This window comes from Balaenoptera acutorostrata, chromosome 10 (genome assembly GCF_949987535.1).
Source record: "Balaenoptera acutorostrata chromosome 10, mBalAcu1.1, whole genome shotgun sequence".
Lineage (NCBI taxonomy): Eukaryota > Metazoa > Chordata > Mammalia > Artiodactyla > Balaenopteridae > Balaenoptera > Balaenoptera acutorostrata.
This window is the reverse complement of record NC_080073.1, coordinates 57,577,831-57,598,717: the sequence shown is the minus strand read 5'-3', so window position 1 is coordinate 57,598,717 and position 20,887 is coordinate 57,577,831. Positions and strand designations below refer to the sequence as shown.

Sequence of the window (20,887 nt, the reverse complement as noted above, 5' to 3'; positions counted from 1 at the left end):
AAAAACTATCAGCAAATGATACATTTGCCCCAGCTGACCAGCATCTAGTTATTACAGAATGTTGGTTTGACAAAAATCTCTTTATAAACACAGGGAAGCCACAAGGTAAATAAGATATTAGTGTTAAATATGGGCTACCTCAAGTATACATGATAGGACAATAACATTTCCTACAGGAATGAGTATTCACATTTATGTCAAGTGTAGCACACACACACACGCACATTATATGAATGCTGCGGTCTCCACTGATGAGAGCTAACAGGCTTGGGACTATGAAGTCTTCCTGTTACACGGCTGGGATGCAGGTGAAAGGAGCAGCAGTGATGGAGGAGACCTGGTTTCTACTTGCCTGCTGAGTGACCTCAGAAAGTCCCCGGGCCTCTCTGATTATTAGTTTCCTCATTTACCAAAAAATAGACATAATTATATCCCCATTATAAGATGGTAGTTGGAACTAAATAAAGTCAAACGCCTTTAAAACTGTCCAGGGGAATTCCCTGGTGGTCCAGTGGTCAGGACTCTGCCCTTCCACTGCCGTGGGCCCAGGTTTGATCCCTGGTCAGGGAACTAAGATTCCCACATGCCATGTGGTGTGGCACAAACAGAACAAAAAACTGTCCGTAGCTAGCTAAGTTGTTATTATGACAGCTGTTGTAAATACTATCATTGGTAATATTACTATTACTTCAGCTTGAAGAGCTTGTCATGCTTATTTTAAGTCATTTGCTTATATTCACTGACTTTGGTTCACTGATGACAAATACTAGATATAAAATGAAAAAAAAAGTTTTATTTTTAATGTCACAAATAGTCTTCATTTTAATTTGTTACACCTGATGTTATTTCAGGTTTACAATTAGAAGCACTTTCATGTATTTGTTTAATCCTAAAACAACCCTAGGAGATGATTGTGTTGTATCTCCAACTCACAGATGAAGGAACTGAGGTGCTGAGCTTCAGTAACTTGGCTAAGATCTCGTATCTGGTAACAGTAACAACAATAATAAAAGCAAATGTTTACATGGGGCTTACCCTGTGCCAGCACCATTCTAATTGCTTCCATACGTTAACTAATATAATTCTCCTAACAAAGCTACAAGGCAACTACCTTTACTGTCCCCATTTCACAGATGACAGAACTGAGGCCCACAGAGGTAGAGTAATTTGTCCAAGTCACAGAGCTTTAAACCTCTGGTGGCAGAGCAGGAATTTAAAGCCAGGCAGGGCCTTCCCTGTTAATTGAATGTTATACTAACTTTCACTTATTGGTGGCCTTTATCCAGCTCTCTATCTGCCTAAGTGAATTTTCTAGGTAAATGTTTATCACCTTAATAATCAAATATTACTTCAGACACACTTTTCTCAAATTAAGTAACAATTCCCTGTCATTTATGCAAAATACACTATATACTGGGTAACTTTTTCCTGATGGCCCAGGATCAATGTTATGGCTGCTGTGCTTTATCCATTCTGCCTCTTGTTTTTATTTCAATTTTTGTAGGAGGGTTTTTTAGTCTCTCTTCTAGATATGTGCCATTTGATTGTGATTTTGTCACTTTGACTCTCTTGAGGGTTGTGAAGCTAGACTCCCTGTCAACTATAACTATTCCTAATACAAGACTGAATAAGCTCTGAGTTGAGCCACCCCCATGGATGTGAGTGCATGACCTTTATTATGACTGTTGCAGATTTCAGCTGAGATGAAGGGAAGTTTGACTTCTAGATATGAATGAGCAATCGTTTTACCAAATGAAAAACCATCTATTTTATTCAGTGCTCATTTTCATGTTTTTTTTTAATCACACATGTCAGGCGGATATATGAGTACACATAGAGTTCACTTTCCTGTGGAAGACCAAGTCTCAAAAATGTAAGACTCATTTCCAAATCCAAGCCACATAACCTGTTCCCAAGGTGACACTTTCTATCCGCCCCCCATCCTGCTTTATTGTTATCTCTTAACTTATTTCTCTCCCCCAGGTAAAACATAACAGAAACAGCTAACATGTACCTGGCACTTCCTATGTACCTACCATAGTTCTAGGAAATTTGTCTCTACTGATTCATGTAATACTCACAACAACTTCACTGTATATGTAAGGAAATTGAGGTGCCGAGATGAAGCAACTTGGCAGACGCCCTGTGTCCAGCAGTGGCAGAGCTGGAATTTGAACCCATGAACCTAGCATGAGAGTGTGAATTCTATGGACTCTGGGCTACCACCCCTGGGATCCTGGGCTCTGAGGGCACAGGGACTTGGTCATGCTCCCTTCTGGATGTCCAGTAAACTTCTACCTCCTCTCCACCTCTCCAAGGGCTCCACTCAGTCCACTCTGACTCTGACCTCAAAGTCTGACCGACTGAGACAGGCAGAGTGACATTCCAGGCCCTTCTTTCACTTACTTGAGACTTTACTGGTTACACTTTCTTTTGCCCCGCCTTTATCTGGCAGAGTGCCCTGGATCCATCAGACGGCCAATAAGTTGTCACTGAATGAGTCTCTTACCTGTATCAGAACAAAGTTTGTGATCAAGTAGTATAGTGTGACTGGGTAGCAGGATGATGTCCTAGAAACTGTACTTGACTGAATTAAAAGATTGATTTTTACCTTTTGTGAGCTGACCATGGAAATTTCACAATTCCAACCTTCAGTGTTTCTTTTACTTCTTTTTCAAGACTATTTTTTAGGGCAGTTTTAAGTTTACAACAAATTTGAGAGGAAGGTACAGAGATTTCCCATATACTCCCTACCCCTACACCTGCAGAGCCTCCTTCATTATCAAAATTACTTACCAGAATGGTACATTTATTACCAAGAATGAACCTACAGGGGCTTCCTTGGTGGCACAGTGGTTGAGAATCTGCCTGCCAATGCAGGGGACACGGGTTCGCGCCCTGGTCTGGGAAGATCCCACATGCCGCGGAGCAACTAGGCCGGTGAGCCACAGCTACTGAGCCTGCGCGTCTGGAGCCTGTGCTCCGCAACAAGAAAGGCCGCGACAGTGAGAGGCCCGCGCACCGCGATGAAGAGTGGCACACGTTTGCCGCAACTAGAGAAAGCCCTCCCACAGAAACGAAGACCCAACACAGCCATAAATAAATAAATAAACAAACAAACAAACAAACAAACGAACCTACATTGACACATCATAATCACCCAATGTCCATAGGTTACCTTAGGGTTCACTCTTTGTGTTGTACATTCTGTAGGTTTGGACAAACATATAATGACATGTATCCATCATTATAGTGTCACACAGAGTATTTTCACTGTCCTAAAAATCCTTGTGCTCTGCCTATTCATTTCTCCCCCACCCTCCGCTAACCCCTGACAACCACTGATCTTTTCACTGTCTCCAAAGTTTTACTCTTTCCAGAATGTCATGTAGTTGGAATCACACAGTATATAGCCTTTTCAGACTGACTTCTTTTCTTAGTAATATGCACTTAAGGTTCCCCCATGTCTTTTCATGGCTTGATAGTTAATTTCTTTTCAGCAATTCCATTGTCTGGATGTACCACAGCTAATTTACCCATTCACCCACTGAAGGACATCTTGGTTGTTTGCAGGTATTGGCAATTGTGAATAAAGCTGCTACAAACATCCATGTGAAGGTTTCTATTCTTTAGACATGTGAAAACTTATTAAGTATAAGGCACTGTGCACTTGATATGGGTTATACACATTTAGTCTTTAAAATAATCCTATGAGGTGGGGGTTATTATTAGCCCATTGTACAGATAACGAAGCCACAGATAAGCGGCCACAGAGCTAAAATGTTGGAGCCAGTATTCAAACCCACGCATGTCTGACTCAAAGCCTATCTCTTGCAAACTGCACTGTACTCTCTCTCTTTCCCATGTTAAACGTATGCCATATAACAACAGCTACCATTAAAATGATTATGGCATGAAATATAGACTGTGAATTGAAATAGTTTCCAAACCAAGGATCTTGAAATTAAAGTAAAACCTGGAAATTCAACATTCATCTTTTATAAGTGAAAGCTTTACTGGATGCTATGAAAAACAGTAACTTCTTGTTTTAGAGAATCATTCATTTAACCAGTATTTGTTGAGCCCCTGCTACTTGCAGGGTGCTATGATAGACACAACAAATGGTGAGGAAGACAAACCTGGCCTCTGCGCTCAGAGAGAGAGTCTAGAGGAGGAAGCAGAAAAGCAATTAGGCAACACGCAGAGAATGACTGGGGAGTGAGAGCAGGGTTGGGGAAGGTGCAAAAGTGGAGTCCATTGAAGGCAGTGTGAGCAACAGGTGACATCAGCACACACAGGAGAGAATGTGGCATGTTCTGGGAACAAAGATGGAACTGCTGATGGAAGGCCTAACTAAGAAGTGTGGATGAGGATGACAGCGAGTCTTGGCAGGAAGTGAAATGCCCTTATATATATTTTTAGAAAGATCAGTCTAACAATAGACGGAAAATGGATTAGATAGGGCCAAACTGCCATCAGGGAAGGTGGATGGGTGTTGAATTTAACTAAGAAACTGGTGGAAATTCTAATGTAGTGAGAAGGGATTTAGTGATGTGGGAATTGATTTGACAGCTATTAAGAAGGTAGAGCCTTGATAACCGGTGGAAATTTAGAAGAGGCAGTAAGTGTCAAAGATATTGTCCAGACGTGGTTTTTGTATCTTGGTGCCCAAGACAGGGAATCCAAGGGCGAGGCACTCTGTGGGAATGGGGAAGATGGTGTTTAGGGTTGAGCACGTGTGGAGTTAACTCGCGGTTGGGTTTTGGGGTCTGGTGCTTAGTGGAGCAGCCTAGGCTGGAGGTGGAGGTTTTCAAGTAATCAGCTGACATGTGGTGCCTGAAGGCATGGAACTGAACAGGCTCACTCACGTTGAGCAGAGAAGCAGAGGGACTGTCAGAGCAGCATCATAACATAAGGGGAAGGCAGAGAAGCGACGCTCATAAAGGGTTTTATGAAGGAGCCTCCGGAGTGTAGGAGCAGATTGGAAGAGACACACTCAGGCTTCCTGTAACCAGAATAAGTCCTTATGGAACTGAAAGGACCATCACGCATGGTTGATGGCACTTTCCCACCATCCATCCGCCAACACCAACCCATCCGCTATGAGACAGGCTCACAGTGACTCCCGCACGCCCGACAGCCCGCACTCTCTGCCCTGCCTCCTGCCGAGGGGAGCTCACTCCGAGGCCTCGGGCTGCTCCACAAGCACCTGAGGACATCTCCCTGGAGACCCTGCCTGAAACCGCGCGCCGGCAGAGGAACGCCCGCTCCGGCCCCACTCACCGCGCCCAAGGGAGGGCCCCTCGTTCAGGCCAAGCTCGAAATCGCCCTTCTCATCGTCTCTGCTACTGTCACGCTGCTCTGGATCGGGGGCCCGTCCTCCTCTCCCCTAGCCCGCGCCTGGTCCCCTCCACCTCGGGGGCACTGCTGCCAGCAGCACCGTTGGTGCATCAATCCAATCCTCCTTCCGGCCACGAAACCGGCGAGTCCTCAGCCAATGCCGACACCTCTTCTTCCACCGGCAGGGCGCCCCAGCCAATCAGGGTTAGCCGTGCTGCGGCCCGCCGGCCTCGGGTTGCCGTAGCAACCGGAGACGCGCCGGGCCGGGCCGCAGCGCGCGCTGTTGGGTGGGGCTTGAGGGCCTCACGGCGGCAGCCACCTCACCCCGACCTCGGGCTGCCTGCCAGCCAGGGTTTCCTAAACGCTGTCGGTTTTCCTGGACTCGGTGTGCCAACCTTCAGCATTTGAAATAAAATGGGTAGGAGAGAGAGCAGCTTCATTTTGGGGTGTTTAATTTCAAGAATTGCTATGGACTAAAAATCAGTTATCTTCCAAAGCAGATATTTAGTTTGAAAAGGATCAACGGTACCTGCTGAATAGCTTTCGTGTAACGTGGAGACAGTTTCAGCGACTCCGGCGTGAAAGTACGAGTGAGCTGTGTGGGACACCTGTCACTAGTTCGTTTTGTGGCATTGGGCAAGGCTCTTCACCTTTTGTGAAAGTCTGAAGCTTCTTTTTATTGAAAAAATTTTAATTTTACTAAAGCTTTAAAAAAAATACTCAATTTTACATTATGAAGCTTCAAAAAATGAAAAATATTGAGCGCTTATTTTGTGCCAGGGACTGTTCCAAACTCTTTCCTCGTTATTTCACCTACTCTTCACATCATCTGATTTTTTTTTTTTTTTGGCTGCGTTGGGTCTTCGTTGGTGTATCCGGGCTTTCTCTAGTTGCAGCGAGCGGGGGCTACTCTTCGTTGCAGTGCACGGGCTTCTCATTGTGGTGGCTTCTCTTGTTGCAGAGCACGGGCTCTAGGCGTGAGGGCTTCAGTATTTGAGGCACACAGGCTCAGTCGTTGTGGCTCGCGGGCGTAGTTGCTCTGCAGCAGGTGGGATCTTCCTGGACCAGGGCTCAAACCCGTGTCCCCTGCATTGGCAGGCGGAGTCTTATCCACTGCGCCACCAAGGAAGCTTCCATCTGGTTATTTTTCATCCTAGTTTAGAGCTGTAACATGGAGGCCCAACAGGGCAGAGCAGGTAAGTGATGGAGGCAGGGGAGAACCTAGAATTTCAATCCAGAGCCCAGCCTTAACCACCATGTTGTCTGTCCCCTGGACAATTTAATCTAGGACCTACTCAATCCCATCTTAATGTTGCTCCAAGTGCCCACAGGAATGTCAATTAGTGTGGTGATTCAATCTCCCAAAACCTGATTTAAAATGAATACCGTGAACCGCTTCCCTGATGTTTCTCTGCTTTGAATAATAATGAAAAGTAGGCCTAATGGAATAACAACTTAGGTTTGAGTACTTGAAAATACATATTTAAAACTAAAACAGTAAGGTACCATTTTGGAAATACAGAAAGGTGAGAAGGAAGTCAAACTCAGGTGAATGGAGCAGAACTAATTATACTTCAGAGAACATAAAACCAGCAGAAATAATGTTACCAATCAAAACACAAAAAGTTGAGAGGGGAAGGCAGACTGATGCTGAGTAGAAAAAGTATTCTCTACAGACATTTTAAATATTATGCAGGAGACAAAATTACTCCTCTGAACTTTTCTTCATCAGAGTATTGAATGTGCTTCCCACCTTTCTTCTTCTCCTCTCTTAAAATAAAATCTTAAACCAATGTTTTGGCCTTCCCTAAATGTAACTGAAAGTTGCAGAGGTGATTATGAGGCATGGGAGACACGGGGCTCTGCAGGAGAGGAGACCACACCCATCCAGGGCCCACACTGTACTCTGTAATGTGAGAAATATACACGACCCCAGAGGGGTCATGCCTGCATTAAGCTCATGGCTAACGTGGTAGGGTCCAAATCTGTAAAATCTGGTGTTTTTGAATACCCCTTTTACTATCCTGAGGTGAATCCACAGATAATGTAAATTACATACTTCGGAAGTAAAAGAGTGTAACGTGGTAACTATAACATAAGGAACAAATAAAATTAACTTAAATAGGTATTAAAATAAATACGCAGAATCAACAAGAAGAAAAAAATAATTCCCCAAATTTCTAAAATACCCCTAGACCACTGGTCTAGGACAAAAAACAAAAAGAGGGCATTTTAAACACAGACACACTCTTGAGTGGAGGCAGAAGAATGATCTTACAGAACACAGCACAAGGCAGAGCACAATTTGAAGAAAATGCAGAACTTAAATTGAGCTTTGCAAGAATAGCAGAGAAACAGGAAGGAAGGTTTTCCAAACAATAGGAATGTTTTCATTAAAAGCATAGAGGTAGTGAGATAAAGGTCACAGAACTGATACTGGAGAGATCAGATATACCTTAAGGAGCAAGATCAAAGAAAAACTAGTGAGAAACTCGCTATTTCCCTTCTTCTCCCCGCCCCCAACCTCACAAAAATCTCAAAGTTCTGTTGATGGGAATAATAAATTGACAAATTCATCGTGGGATATCAGAAACTATACAGTGCAGAAAACACAGGAGTAAATTGTTACATACGTGCCTAACAGAAAACAAACCAAGGCCTGTCATTAGCTATTACTAAAAAAATTTCATAATGAAATTAGCCATTAAAAACAAAAAAGCTTTGAGTCTATGAAAGTTCAGTATTAACATGCTCATTACATATCATGTAACGTGATGTGTGTTTATTACATATCCCACTGCAAAATTCTAAACAGATGTGTTTTAAAATAGGGAAAATAATGGACCAGCCTATCTTAAAGGGCTTTAATTTCAGTATTTCTTAACAATCAAAAAATCATTGTGAAACACACACTATTTTGTTTCATCTTCTTTTCTCACTGTTTCCTCTTTTCTGTCTTCTGCTTAGGAAAATTAGGAGGCAGGAAATAGAAATCACTTATTTTTCTCCATCCCCTATCAGTTCTCATAAGAAAGACATGCAGCTCTTCTAATATCAAAATAAAGACAATATTCAACAACTGATTCAGTAGACTTTTATTGATCTTTCAACTTCAATAACATCTCCAAAAATAGTTTTCTTCTAATATTATGAAACAGATTTGAAAAGCAGGATTATTCACATTATAGACTTGGTAGATACTTGTACTTCATATAGATGAAAAATATCACTTCTACATTTTAAATGTTTACTTTGGATTTTATTATAAAAGAAAATATTATCATTGTATAATTATAAAAGTCATAAAAATTAGAACTGTACTGTTATTATACCAAGCTATCAAATACTGCATAAATGAACAATAAAATTCAATTTCTATTTATTTAAATGTAGTAAACATTGGAAGAGAACCCCCCTACAAAAAAAAAAAACTCTTAATATGAAAGTAACAAAAGAAAAGCCACAACACAAGAATCAATCAACGCACAAAAATCTGATTAAAAAAACAACTGTTAACAATTACTCTAAGTCAACTGTAGAAGTCAATATACACTAATTAAATTTTTTAAAATGATCTTTAGATGATTCCATTTCCAACTATGTTTTCCTATTATTGACACTCACATTACTTTTTGAAAAGTTAGAAAAGAACCAACTTTACATTAAAATTGCCAAATTTTGAAGTATGAACACTATTTTAAATTTTGGATGTCCTTAAACTCTTTAAGTTTACTTTCTAAAAAAATAAATAATTGTTGGACTAAACCAAAAGACAGTTCACATAGTTCTACTGCATATGATAACAATGATGTGATCTACATAAATAAATTTAAAACATTAAATTATTTAATTTAAACATTTTTGAATTACAATGTTATATTAATGGCTTACACATCCGAAATCTGAGCACTTTAAAACAGGATTCACATGTTACACTGTTGAGCACATTTACAGAACTGATATACATGATACAATCCTTTAAAAACAGCAAGCTCTGGTGTCATACCTCTGTTTCGGAAACCATTTTTCTTTTTACAGAATTTTGAACCTGCTTTTGCAAAAGGTAAAAGCTATAAAGCTATTATATATATACACAAACTTAAGGTATGTGGAAGAAACATTTTTTTTAGATGGAGAAAACGAAAGTTAGTAATTTTGAGTGGTAAAGAAATCTGCTTTATAAATACATGTGTTAGCACATAAAAAATTCTGTCCTACACATTTTATATGCTTGGCAAATATGAACAATGATATGCCACAGCTTTTTTAAACAACTTGAGAGATTTATGATTGACAACATCATTCACACAAGCACACTCACATATACAACACCCATTAGAAAGATCTTGTGCCTCACTTCGTATATCTAATATCATTAGAGAATATATAGCATCATCCTTTTATCATAAGGAAGTTATTAGTTCATTGTCTCCTCAAAAGCGGCAATTTTAGAGTGAAATAGCATTCAAGTGAAAGTGAATTTCAGATGGTCAACATGAGGATGTATTATAGTCCTTGTAAACAGATGTCTATAAATAAATAAAATAGGTGGAGGAAAGAATATCCTGAGGTGGCCCTGCGGCCAGGGTACTCAGTAGCACTGAGCTCCATCCTGGAAACCAAGGCATCTGAAAAAGTGCAGGACTGTTTATATGAATTTATTTTATAAATGGAATATGCACAGGTTTAATTCTTTTTCACCTTGAGGTAAATCAGTACATAGCAATTACTACTGCTCATCTATACCTGTTTAAGGCAACATTTAAAAAGCAATATATGTAGTAAATTACATTTTTCACTGTCTTTCAAAGAATGCTATCCATGATTGTTATTTTTCAAAAATAGTAGAAAAATATTATAACCACATAAAACAAGCTATTACTAAAACATGAGTTACCTTTGCTTTTCAATGGAGTAGTCAATCAGATCATTTTGTAAGTCAAGTAGTCAAAAGAAAGCAGAAACTATTAACGATTAGAAACATAGTAAAAACACTGAGTGCAAAGCATTTTGCACATCATGGTTTTTCTGGCACTGGACAACTAGTATTCATAAATAAAATCACATAAACACTATGATCCCAAGTAGATTTCAGTTCAAATTTTAAAATTACTTCCCATAAAAAAGCACATTTGTTAACCCTGTGACATCCAGACACTAGGGAATGATGTAAGGAAATCCTCTTGTTCAGCTTCATCAGGGGAGATTACAAAATCATAGCAGCAAATACTGGGGTCTTTGGAAATGATTATGCTGCTATGAATAAAAAGGAATCACTTCAATGGAAGCTCATAAACACTAACAAGCACCGTGGGTAATACTCTCTCATCAAGTGCTGACAGCATCTCTCTTCTTTAGGCAGTACCAAATGGTGCCAGCTACATTTTCTAAAGAAAATCAGCTACATTTCCAACCTCCCATATGAGGCAGAAGTTGAATCCATTATTTTAACTAGAATCGGATCACATGGTCTTAGATGTGGAAATTTTATTAGTTAAGTAGTTTAGAATGCATTGCTAGAATTGCTAAAATATCAGCTTTTGGCATTGCTCATGATCTTCTATAAGATCAATTCTTCATACTTTTGTACTTTAATTAAAAATGATTAAAGGAAGCATCAGAATTTCATTAAAATTTTCATCCTAACATTCATGTTATTATTTTCGATATTTCAGTGGCTTCTCAATACTCATTTGGTTTTTAGAAATCATCCTCTTGCCAAATCAGTTTCACAACCCCATTCATCCAGTCCTACAGGCTTAACAAGAACAACATTTATTTATTTCATATGGAGGTAAAAGTATATAAAAGATGACTAAAAAGATTTGCTAGAAGTTAAAAAGACAGCTCAGAAAAGCAAAATCTAAATAAAACATACAAACACAAACTAGGAAGAATGTCATCAATCTGAGCTATACATAATAGGTCTAAATTTCTTTTAAAATACAAATATGGCAGTGCTTTGTATCAAAGATGTAAAATCTATCAACTGCTCTCCGATAATAAACCATAAATGCAAGTGAGCACCAACTATTTACATTAACAATTTACTCTATATTTGTTACCTTTTCAAATGTTTATATAATATTTAAGCATCATATCAATTAAAATAAATAAAATATTTTAAAATGAAATCTATTAAATATTACCTATACAACAGAAAGAACAACGTAAACAGAAAATGAAAGGTAATTCATAATAAAGTAATACTGATCATAAACCCACTTAAGAGAATTCTGACTCCTGATTATTTAGTCATACTACTTATAATAGAAAAATAATCAAGAACTTGAACCTGATACAAACTAAACCACATTTTAAGTAAAGGACAGCAAAGGCAGAGAATAGAGTGGGCATTTGGGGCTCTAACAGAGTACTAGGATTCAGAAAAAAATTTCTACAAAGGCAACAGAATTTAACTATTGTAAATTGGTATTTTATAGCTTTTAAAATTCATAAACTAATGAGTGGTATGGGAGTTAAATTATAAAATCACCTGCAGTTATACTTGTCTATCAGAATGGAGACCTAGATGTGGAGGTTTTAAAGTTTAAAATAAATTTCAAAAACATAAAGGTCAAAATTATAGTTCTTATCTAGAAAGTTTCCACTGTTCTACCTCTATAGTGAAAAAGTTCCCATCACCTGTGAAACATGATGGACATGTATGTAATGCAACACACACACAGCAGCCAGGATACGGTCCCATCTGTGCCCCACCACTGGCAGAGACGCCCTGTTCTTCCCACAAAGCCCTAGCAGAAAGGAAGTAATATGGGAACATTTCTAGCAACTCAATGAAAAAATTTAAATACGTATCACTTAAGGTTGGTATGGACTGCCACTGATGAACAAACAGATGTAAAGAAAAGTAGACTGAATGCATTTCCCCACATTTTTCTATTGAAGAACAGAAAAAAATTTTCCAACAGAAAAATAAATATTTGAGTAGTAAGAATCATGTACCTCACTTCTAAGAGACCATTTCATTATACACACAGTCTCCATGGTGCTCCTAACAAACTTCAGACACTACTTCAAAAAACCCCGTAGTCATGCATAAATGGCATGACATACAATATTGTTATATATAGTGACATGAAATATTATATATACATACACATATATATGTATATATATCTATAAATAATTCCTCTTGGTTCAATTCTATAATGAAGTTTCAGCATCCATGTATTTCTTTGTTGGTTCATCTTCAAAACTTATTTTCACACTTACAGGTTTTTCAGGGCTATTTAAAACAAAGAATGAGAATAAATAATTTTGAAGTGGTTAAATATTACATTCAAACATGGCCAACAGTAAATATCCATAAGAGCCTTTTGAGACAACTATTAATACCATAAACATACAACTTGCTATTACTATCTTACTGCTTTCTTTTCATATCAGTAAACTTAACTGGAAAGGCAAATATTAAAAAGTCTTAGCTTTTTAAAGATATTTTTGCCACTAAATTTCACATTTTTCTTACAACTGAAGAGGAGCTCCTTAAAATTGGTCAGTGTATGATGACTGTGCTTGACTTAATAGTTTTACTTTATATGTGAACAGTTGTAGCATTTGACTTTTATTTTACTGACAAATTCATTAAAAATTAATCTTTGTCAATATAAATAAGCATCAAATAATTTCCTGCAAAATGTAACAAATCTTATCTCCCCAAATTTGGTTCACAAATACAAGATCAAAATACAATTCTACATTTTCAAGTTAATATCAAATACAATGATTCCATGTATATGGATTTAACTGATTAACTGATTTAATTGTAACATGAATATCTGGGCTTTGAAAATTTTGCAAAAGATAGAAACACGCTATGGTTTGCTGCCTTCTCCAGACAAAACTGAAGGAAGATAACCCAAACATTTTTCTGTTCAACAATGTAACAAAACATTCCCTTTCTTCCCATGTGATTTTGAATTGAGGGGCAACCTGAATGAAAGGCAGAAGTATAAAAGACAAAATAATACTACTGTAAGGTCTTTCTATTTATCCTAACTATACTAACATTCTGGGCCAGGGGTGCTGACAAGGTGTGAAAAATTACTAAGAGTAAAAAGAGTATCTAGTGAAATTCTGGCTGCATGAAATAATCCAAAATGACAAAAAGTTTAACTTAAAAACTTTTGAGATCAAAGATAGAAGTGAAGGAAACAGTCTAGCTTAGAGAATTAAAACTCAAGAAATGATGAGAGAAAACCAAAAGAGTTGATAACTGAGATTAAGTAGGAGCAAGGTTCTAAAAGGAGGTAGGGAAAGATATCTTGGAGAAAAACCTAATCAATCATTATCAAAAGACAGTTGCCAGAAAGACAATAACTAAACAGAAATAAGCTATGTGATTGCTTGCCTGGAAAAGTTTTAATTTTTGACACCCAAGCAGAATATACTGACACCCAACACAGCATCTGGCACAAAGTGTACAACAAAAAAAATATTTGTTGACTATGAATGACTGAGTACTCTACAGGATAATACCTAACTTCTCCAGAGACCTAAGGGATCAATGTACTAATCATTATCAAGCCAGAATTCCTGAGGTTTAGGTCTTGAAGTAAGTGGGAAAGAAAGAAAAAAGGGTTATTACATAACAAGAAATATAAGGAAGGGGTTATGAAACAGTTGTGTAATACATGATCCATTATAAAACTGAATGGCCTTTACACCCATGGATTAAATTTCTTACAAATATCTTCTAGGAAAATGTTTACCTCACCGAAGAAATAGTAGGCTGAAACAAAGCAAAACAAAAGAAAGTCTTTTTTTTTTTGGACCATCAGAAAGCATGATTGAGGTAGTATTCTATTTTAGTATTCAATCCCTAGTAATTATCTTTCTTTATATGGTTTCTGATCTTTTATATATTTATTCCATACGTATATATTCATTTTTATTACAAAACAATTCTTTTTTAAAATAGGCAACTATAAATTTAAAAAATAACAAAACAATCAGCACCTATATCTGCTTCCAGTATACAGTGGAATGATGGATAGATGAAAGGAAGAAAAAGAGGAAGAAAAAAAGGTTGGTTTTGTTAAGAGAATATAAATTATGTAAACTGAGTTAAATTTAATGGTTTTCCTGAATAGCTATCCATAAGTAAACTGAAAGTTGGCTATAGTTAGAAAATGCATAAATCATTACAGCTACCTCGTGTTAGATCTGGTTACTTTGGCATTCTCAGTATTCATGGACAGTGCCTTCCACTGTGCAGTTTTGGCCATTTCATCTGATATGTTAACAACTGAGGGATCAACACTGAAGAACAAATACACTTTCTGGTTAGTATTCAGTACTTGCAAAAGCATTAATATTGTCATTCCTATTATCTATATCATATTTGCTTTCATCAACTTAAAATTGAGAAAACTCTTTGTCATGCACTTAAACCGAGATCTAGCAAGATAGCAGTATTTTGGAGTTCTATTATAAAGGTCTCAAGGGGAATTGCATCTTTCTTTATAATCAAAACTAGCAATGAGACTAATTAAATTGGCAATGATGCCCAAAGGTGATTATCTTGGCTATAAGTATACTATTGAAATAACATAAAGGAATATATTAATGTGCTTATAAATATAAAAAGTGATACAGCCTCAAGTCAGTTAGAAAACTTTTATAATCTGCACGAATTTCAATTGCAGCAAACAACTATCCAAAGTATGTAAAGAAAAATTACAATTAGGATTAAAAAAATTTTTTTTCATAGCTTTTAAAAATCATTAAAAAGAATTCTGGGAAATGGGACACTTTAAAATTAGAAATTAAAATACTTCAACAGATAACACACAAAAAAGGTTTGTAAGTACTGCTTTTAGCTGGTATTACCATATCAGTAATATTTTTAGTATGAAGGTGTTACTATATAAAATTTATCAAAATCCAAATACTGTCCTTTCATTATAAGAAACAAATGTAACCATTCCATGTCTCTGTGAAATATTGCAAAAATTACCTCAAGACCCCAAATCCAATAATGAAGATATCCATAATAATTTTGGGCTCAAGGTTGTCAGTTTGGAGTAACATGAAAGTACTAGGAAGTTAACAGGAATATATTTGCAAGTCCTTTTTCTTCACCAAAAGGAAAACATTTCATGCAAACAAGCGACAAATACAAATGTCAAATGAGATGTTAAATTAACAATGTGCTGGCAGCCAGGTTATGACTAAAGAGCAGTCATCTGTTCACACTTTAAATCTGCATGTCGTTTATGATGTAAGACTGCAGTAAAGAGTGACACGGCCACTGGAGACTCTCTAGGAATGGCTGCTTCACCAAGTGAAGTTTTTAAAAGTGCACAAATTTGAACACCCAAATTCACCATGGCAGAGCCATCCAACTTGAAACCCTGTCTACCCCAAGAAAACGTTTTTTGGCTCAGTTGCCAACTTCAAATAACTGAAGAGAGAAGTTCTTGAAGCACTTTCTAGCTTCTAAATGATCTTCTCTAAGCAAGAACTTTCCCGTTATAGAAATTGAGACCTTTTTTGAAGAAAGTATACATTTTGTTTTTCCCCAAAATAAAACTAGATGGGAAAAATTTTGTCTACATTAAATAAATTATTTTCATATTTTATAGGACTTTACAGTTTCCAGATGCTTTCATATGTTCTCTCACTCCATTTTCATGGCAAGTAATCCAAAGCTACTTAAGATTTAAAATTCTGGCAAATAAACAGGTCAGCCAGTTCCTGGCATTCTGGATGTTCAAGTTTTAATCCAAATGACATTAATCATGGTTCACGTCATCATTTAAAAGACAAAAGTAAATATATATATATATACCCATTCTTTTTGTTAAATATTAGACAGTGTAAGCATGGACTCCATTTAAATTTGTCAAGATCCAAGTGTAATCACAGTGAGGAAGAGATAATGCAGGACCTGCAGAAATTAAGTGGCAAACAACCTCAGCAAACTGGTGAGTCACCAGTAACTATCACGGCAGTTCCTATACTCTTTTTTTTTTTTTTAAAGATTTTTTTAAATTTTTATTTATTTATTTATTTATTTATGGCTGTGTTGGGTCTTCGTTTCTGTGCGAGGGCTTTCTCTAGTTGCGGCGAGCGGGGGGCCACTCTTCATCGCGGTGTGCGGGCCTCTCGCTATTGCGGCCTCTCTTGTTGCGGAGCACAGGCTCCAGACGCGCAGGCTCAGCAACTGTGGCTCACGGGCCCAGTCGCTCCACGGCATGTGGGATCTTCCCAGACCAGGGCTCGAACCCGTGTCCCCTGCATTGGCAGGCAGATTCTCAACCACTGCGCCACCAGGGAAGCCCCCCTATACTCTTTTTAGCAACAAAGTCAATACATTAATTCATTTAAGAAACATTGACAGAATCTAGAGAAGCAGAGCACTCTATTTGGATATATCAAAATGTCTATACTTGACATTTAATTTTAGGTATATACAACTTTGAGGGAAAATCATGAAAGGTGACAAAGAATAATACCAATGATAAAGGTGACAAAGAATAATACCAATGATAAAAGTTAATAATACCAATGATAAAAAGTATTAGAGAAAAATTACTTGTGAATTCATTTATCAAAACTAATAAACATGTACAAGTCCAAATGTGCCCTTATAAAAACTATAAAGATAAGTTAAAAATGAAAAAAGGTTGAAGCAAGATAATTAAATATCAACAAACATTTTCCATTAACTGGTCAAGGAAGGAACCTATATATATTCTAAAACGGATCTTTCTTCTATAAATGGCCAGTCATAAATAGAATAAATGTGTAGAAGAATCAGATGTGTACATAAATAATAGAGGTTTTTAATCTACATTTCCCAACCTCTATATTTAGTTCTTAGATTCAAATCGCCAAAATCATACTTTATAAACTATATATGAAACATTAATTTTTCCCTAGTATGAGCCCTCACTGCCAATGGTCAAATCACACCTTTGGAAACCGCAGGAGAGTTCTAGGGCCTCTAAACATAGTCACATTGTCACAGGTTATCAAAAAATGGATTACAAATGTTTATTTTCCAGCATACACCAACCCCAGCCATAATGAAAGGCAGAACAAGAAAAAGCTGTACTACTGAGAGAATGGGAATATTCTAAGATTGATTTTAAACTTCACTGAAACAGAAGGAGTGATGAACGACAAGACAATCTCTGCTTGGCATGGATGCCAAGGTCTCCTTCACTCCTTCCTGCAAGCGAGAAGGGGGATGAGCCAGTGACTTTCTTTTCCACCTGCAGAAGCCCTCCTTTAGCCCACATGTCAGATGCAGTATTTGTCATCTTTTAAAAAACAGGTAACATGACTTTAAAGAAACATTGCATGGCTTATTCATGCATCTGACATGTAAATGAAGCACATTTTAAAGGATGAAGCTGCATCTCACCTGTATTTTAGCGCCTTAACTGGAATCTGCAAGAGGCTTCCCCCTTCAAATGGAAGATGCACTGTATCTTCACCAGCTTGAAGCATTCTCTCAGCTTCCTTTAAAGTACATACATGAAGAGATTATTTTTCCCAGAATATTTCCAGGAGGACCAATTAATATATTAGTATCTTAAAGAATCAGAAAACCAAACTGACAATATTATTTAATCTGCCATGACTGAAAATTTTTCCATGAACACATACTTGTAGTACAAGATGAAAACAACCACTTGTAAAGATTAATTTTAAGAGGTTGTAACTTTCACCCCTATAAGTTAATCACTGATACTGTTTAAATATCAATTTAGCTACATAAATTTTATTATCAATTATTACACAGGCATACAATGAGCAACAAAATTTTGTGAAACCTCATAACTCTCATTAAAGTATAAGCAAAACCTCACTTGGATAAGGCAGGGTTTCTCAATCTCAGCGATACTGACATTTAGAGCCAAACAATTCTTTGTCTGGGAGGCAGTCCTGTGTATGCAGGATGTTCAGCAGGCCACTAGATGCCAGTAGCAGCCCCTTTTTGACCATCAGAAAGTCACCCCAGGTTGAGAACACCTTAGCTAAGAAACAGCCAAAATCATGACACAATTATAATGGGGAGGGTGGGCAGTACAGGAGAGACAGAAAGAGCATTCTCTCCTCTGTCTTACTGATAGAAATCCCAGTACTTGGGGGTGGCGATGCACCCAGTTTTAACAAAAATAATAAAAGATAAAAAAATAAAACCTAAACTAAATTTCCCAGCACTCCTTGTAACTCAGTGTGGTGTCAGTGGAAATTCCTGGATGCCATTCTGGATGGTAGGGTGGAGCTGCCCACGGTCTACCTCCTGCTGTCTCTGATGCTGACATGACAGCTCAAACTCAGCAGCCCTTCTGACCCATCAGGGGATTCTGAGGATGGAAAGTCTATGCCGAGCTGGGAGAAAAGCAGCAGAGTTCCAGATAACTTTGTGGAGCCATCACACCACATCACTTACTTTCAAGATTCCTTCTATAGGAGAAAATAAGCTCTTGTGTTTAAGCCAGCTTTACTTTTGTTTTGTGATATGCAAATAACCTTATTCTCCCTGATATAGGAATAAGCAAGCAAGTTTACCTAAGTATTTTATAAATAGATTATATCCTATTTGAAAAATCATCAAGTTCATAAACATTTACATACATATATAGCTTTGAAGGAAACAAAGCTCTTAAAAATTTTGGAGACTCAATTCAAATGTTTTAATCAGTGTCCTAATTAAAAAGTCAAAATTTTTGTTGAAAAGTAAATACACAACCAGTAATTTTGCCATAAATCAGCACTGAAAAATCAATCGAAACCATGAAAAAATGCCAACAAGCCCTAAACGCATTTGTCTGCAAAACTTTAATGTTTTTCCATAATAACTATGCAATATAAGTTATAAATTAATACATTTTAAATTATAAATTATGCTGATTTCCCTCAAAAATTAGAAAAAACCCCCAGCAATTTTGAGATCTATTTAAATAGGACCACAACTTTTAAAAATGCATATCTTCTTATCTTTGATTTTCAAACAATATTCTGAATGGGAAAATTAAGTGAGGCACTAAAATCAACAAAATCACCTATGCTACATACTCAAGTATTTATTTGTCCTTCTTACTAGGTTATAGTATTGAGCTGGTTATTTTTAAAAAATCAAATTCAGAAAAGAGTATTCATGTAAATCTCAGTATACAAATCAACTAAGGGTACATAATATTGAATATAAAAACTAAAGTTTTACTATACTTTCTGTAAAAGGATATTTACTTAAAGTCCTTTTTGTCCTTACACTGGGTTGGTCAAAAAGTTCATTTCCGTAAGATGTTACGGAAAAACCCAAACAAACTTTTTGGCCAACCCAATATATGCCAGACTATTAAAATGCTGTTAAAATTAAAATGTATGCTAAAATGTACTTATGTACATTTAAGGTTATATTAGATGAGAGACTATGATGTAGAATTATTTTGTGTTACCTATGTTTTAATACTGGTAAATTCTTCTGTTGATTTAGTATACACATGATATGTAATTTTTTTTTAAGTATTTTTGTGTAAGGGCTAAAGGCAAGTTGGTAAAATGGGTAAGAGCCTGTGTTTAGGACAAACTACCTACTAACCTCTCTCTCTCTCTCTCTGTTTCCTCATTTGTAAATTGGGGATAATAAAAGTACCTACACTTTATAATAATAAGGTTCTTAGGAGGACTGAAGGAGTTGATTCCATCAAAGTGACTATAATAGTGCTTGCTACTTGGTACAAAATATTAAACAATAAGTGAATAGTGTATATTTAAAATTATTTTTTTACCTCTTTCTCTTTTTTCTTTTTGTCGTCTTCTTTCTTTTTCTTACTTTCTGGCATGAGATCATCAAGCCAACTAAGCTCTCTCTTTGTGAAACACAGATCCATGAGTTTGCGTACAAAGACTAACGCAAGAACCTTTAAAAAGTGATGGAGAGAATATTAAGTAACATCTAAAAATATACAAATTATATCACTTGGAGAAAAAGTATTTATTAAATCGTAAATTGAAAAGTACTTCACATATTTTATTTTAAAATGATTTCATACACCATCTTATTCCAAAGAAACTGAGTCACCTATTTATATATTTCAACTTTCTGCTCAAAGACATAGAGGAAATGACATTTTTAGCCTTTTCCTATATAAATCCCTTGAACTCTGCATAAAACTATAAAGCAGATTAAGCATGATGAGTCTTCACAAACATGATTATTAATTTTTATGATGACTTTACATTATGTACATTATTTAAGTAGATATAATTTTTAAAAATCTCTTCAGCAATGCATTAGAGAACCCATTTTCCAGCATTAGGTTTTAACTTTCAAATTATATTTGTGAAAAAGACACATTGTTCTTTAATTTGCTTTTCTTTAACTGCTGCTGAGGTTGAAGATGCTTTCAAATGTTCACTGGACATTTGGATTTCCTCTTTTTTTTTTTTTTTAACTTTATTTAAAAAAATTTTTATTTTATATTGGAGTATAGTTGATTCACAATGTTGTGTTAGTTTCAGGTGTACAGCAAAGTGATGCAGTTATACATATACATATATC

General features: G+C 36.6%; 2 protein-coding genes across 11 annotated transcripts in view; both read right to left on the bottom strand.

The window, feature by feature from the left end:
* Positions 1-5,465, bottom strand: part of NEK10 (NIMA related kinase 10) — a 302,206-nt gene extending 296,741 nt beyond the window's left edge. The window contains exons 1-2 of the mRNA XM_057555449.1: positions 5,284-5,465; positions 2,407-2,509 (exon numbers count right to left, since the gene is read on the bottom strand). The gene's annotated coding sequence lies outside the window, so the exon portion shown is untranslated. The remainder of the gene's footprint in view (positions 1-2,406; positions 2,510-5,283) is intronic.
* A 2,952-nt stretch (positions 5,466-8,417) lies between these two features.
* Positions 8,418-20,887, bottom strand: part of SLC4A7 (solute carrier family 4 member 7) — a 114,859-nt gene continuing 102,389 nt past the window's right edge. For 6 of the 10 annotated variants that reach the window (XM_057555689.1, XM_057555691.1, XM_057555692.1 and 3 more), the window contains 4 exons: positions 20,115-20,246; positions 17,738-17,835; positions 14,518-14,625; positions 8,418-12,589 (listed from right to left, as the gene is read on the bottom strand). In XM_057555689.1, coding sequence (XP_057411672.1) covers positions 12,508-12,589; positions 14,518-14,625; positions 17,738-17,835; positions 20,115-20,246 — 420 coding nt within the window. In that variant the 3' untranslated portion in view covers positions 8,418-12,507. The other 4 variants (XM_057555696.1, XM_057555694.1, XM_057555699.1 and 1 more) reach the window with 2 other exon arrangements.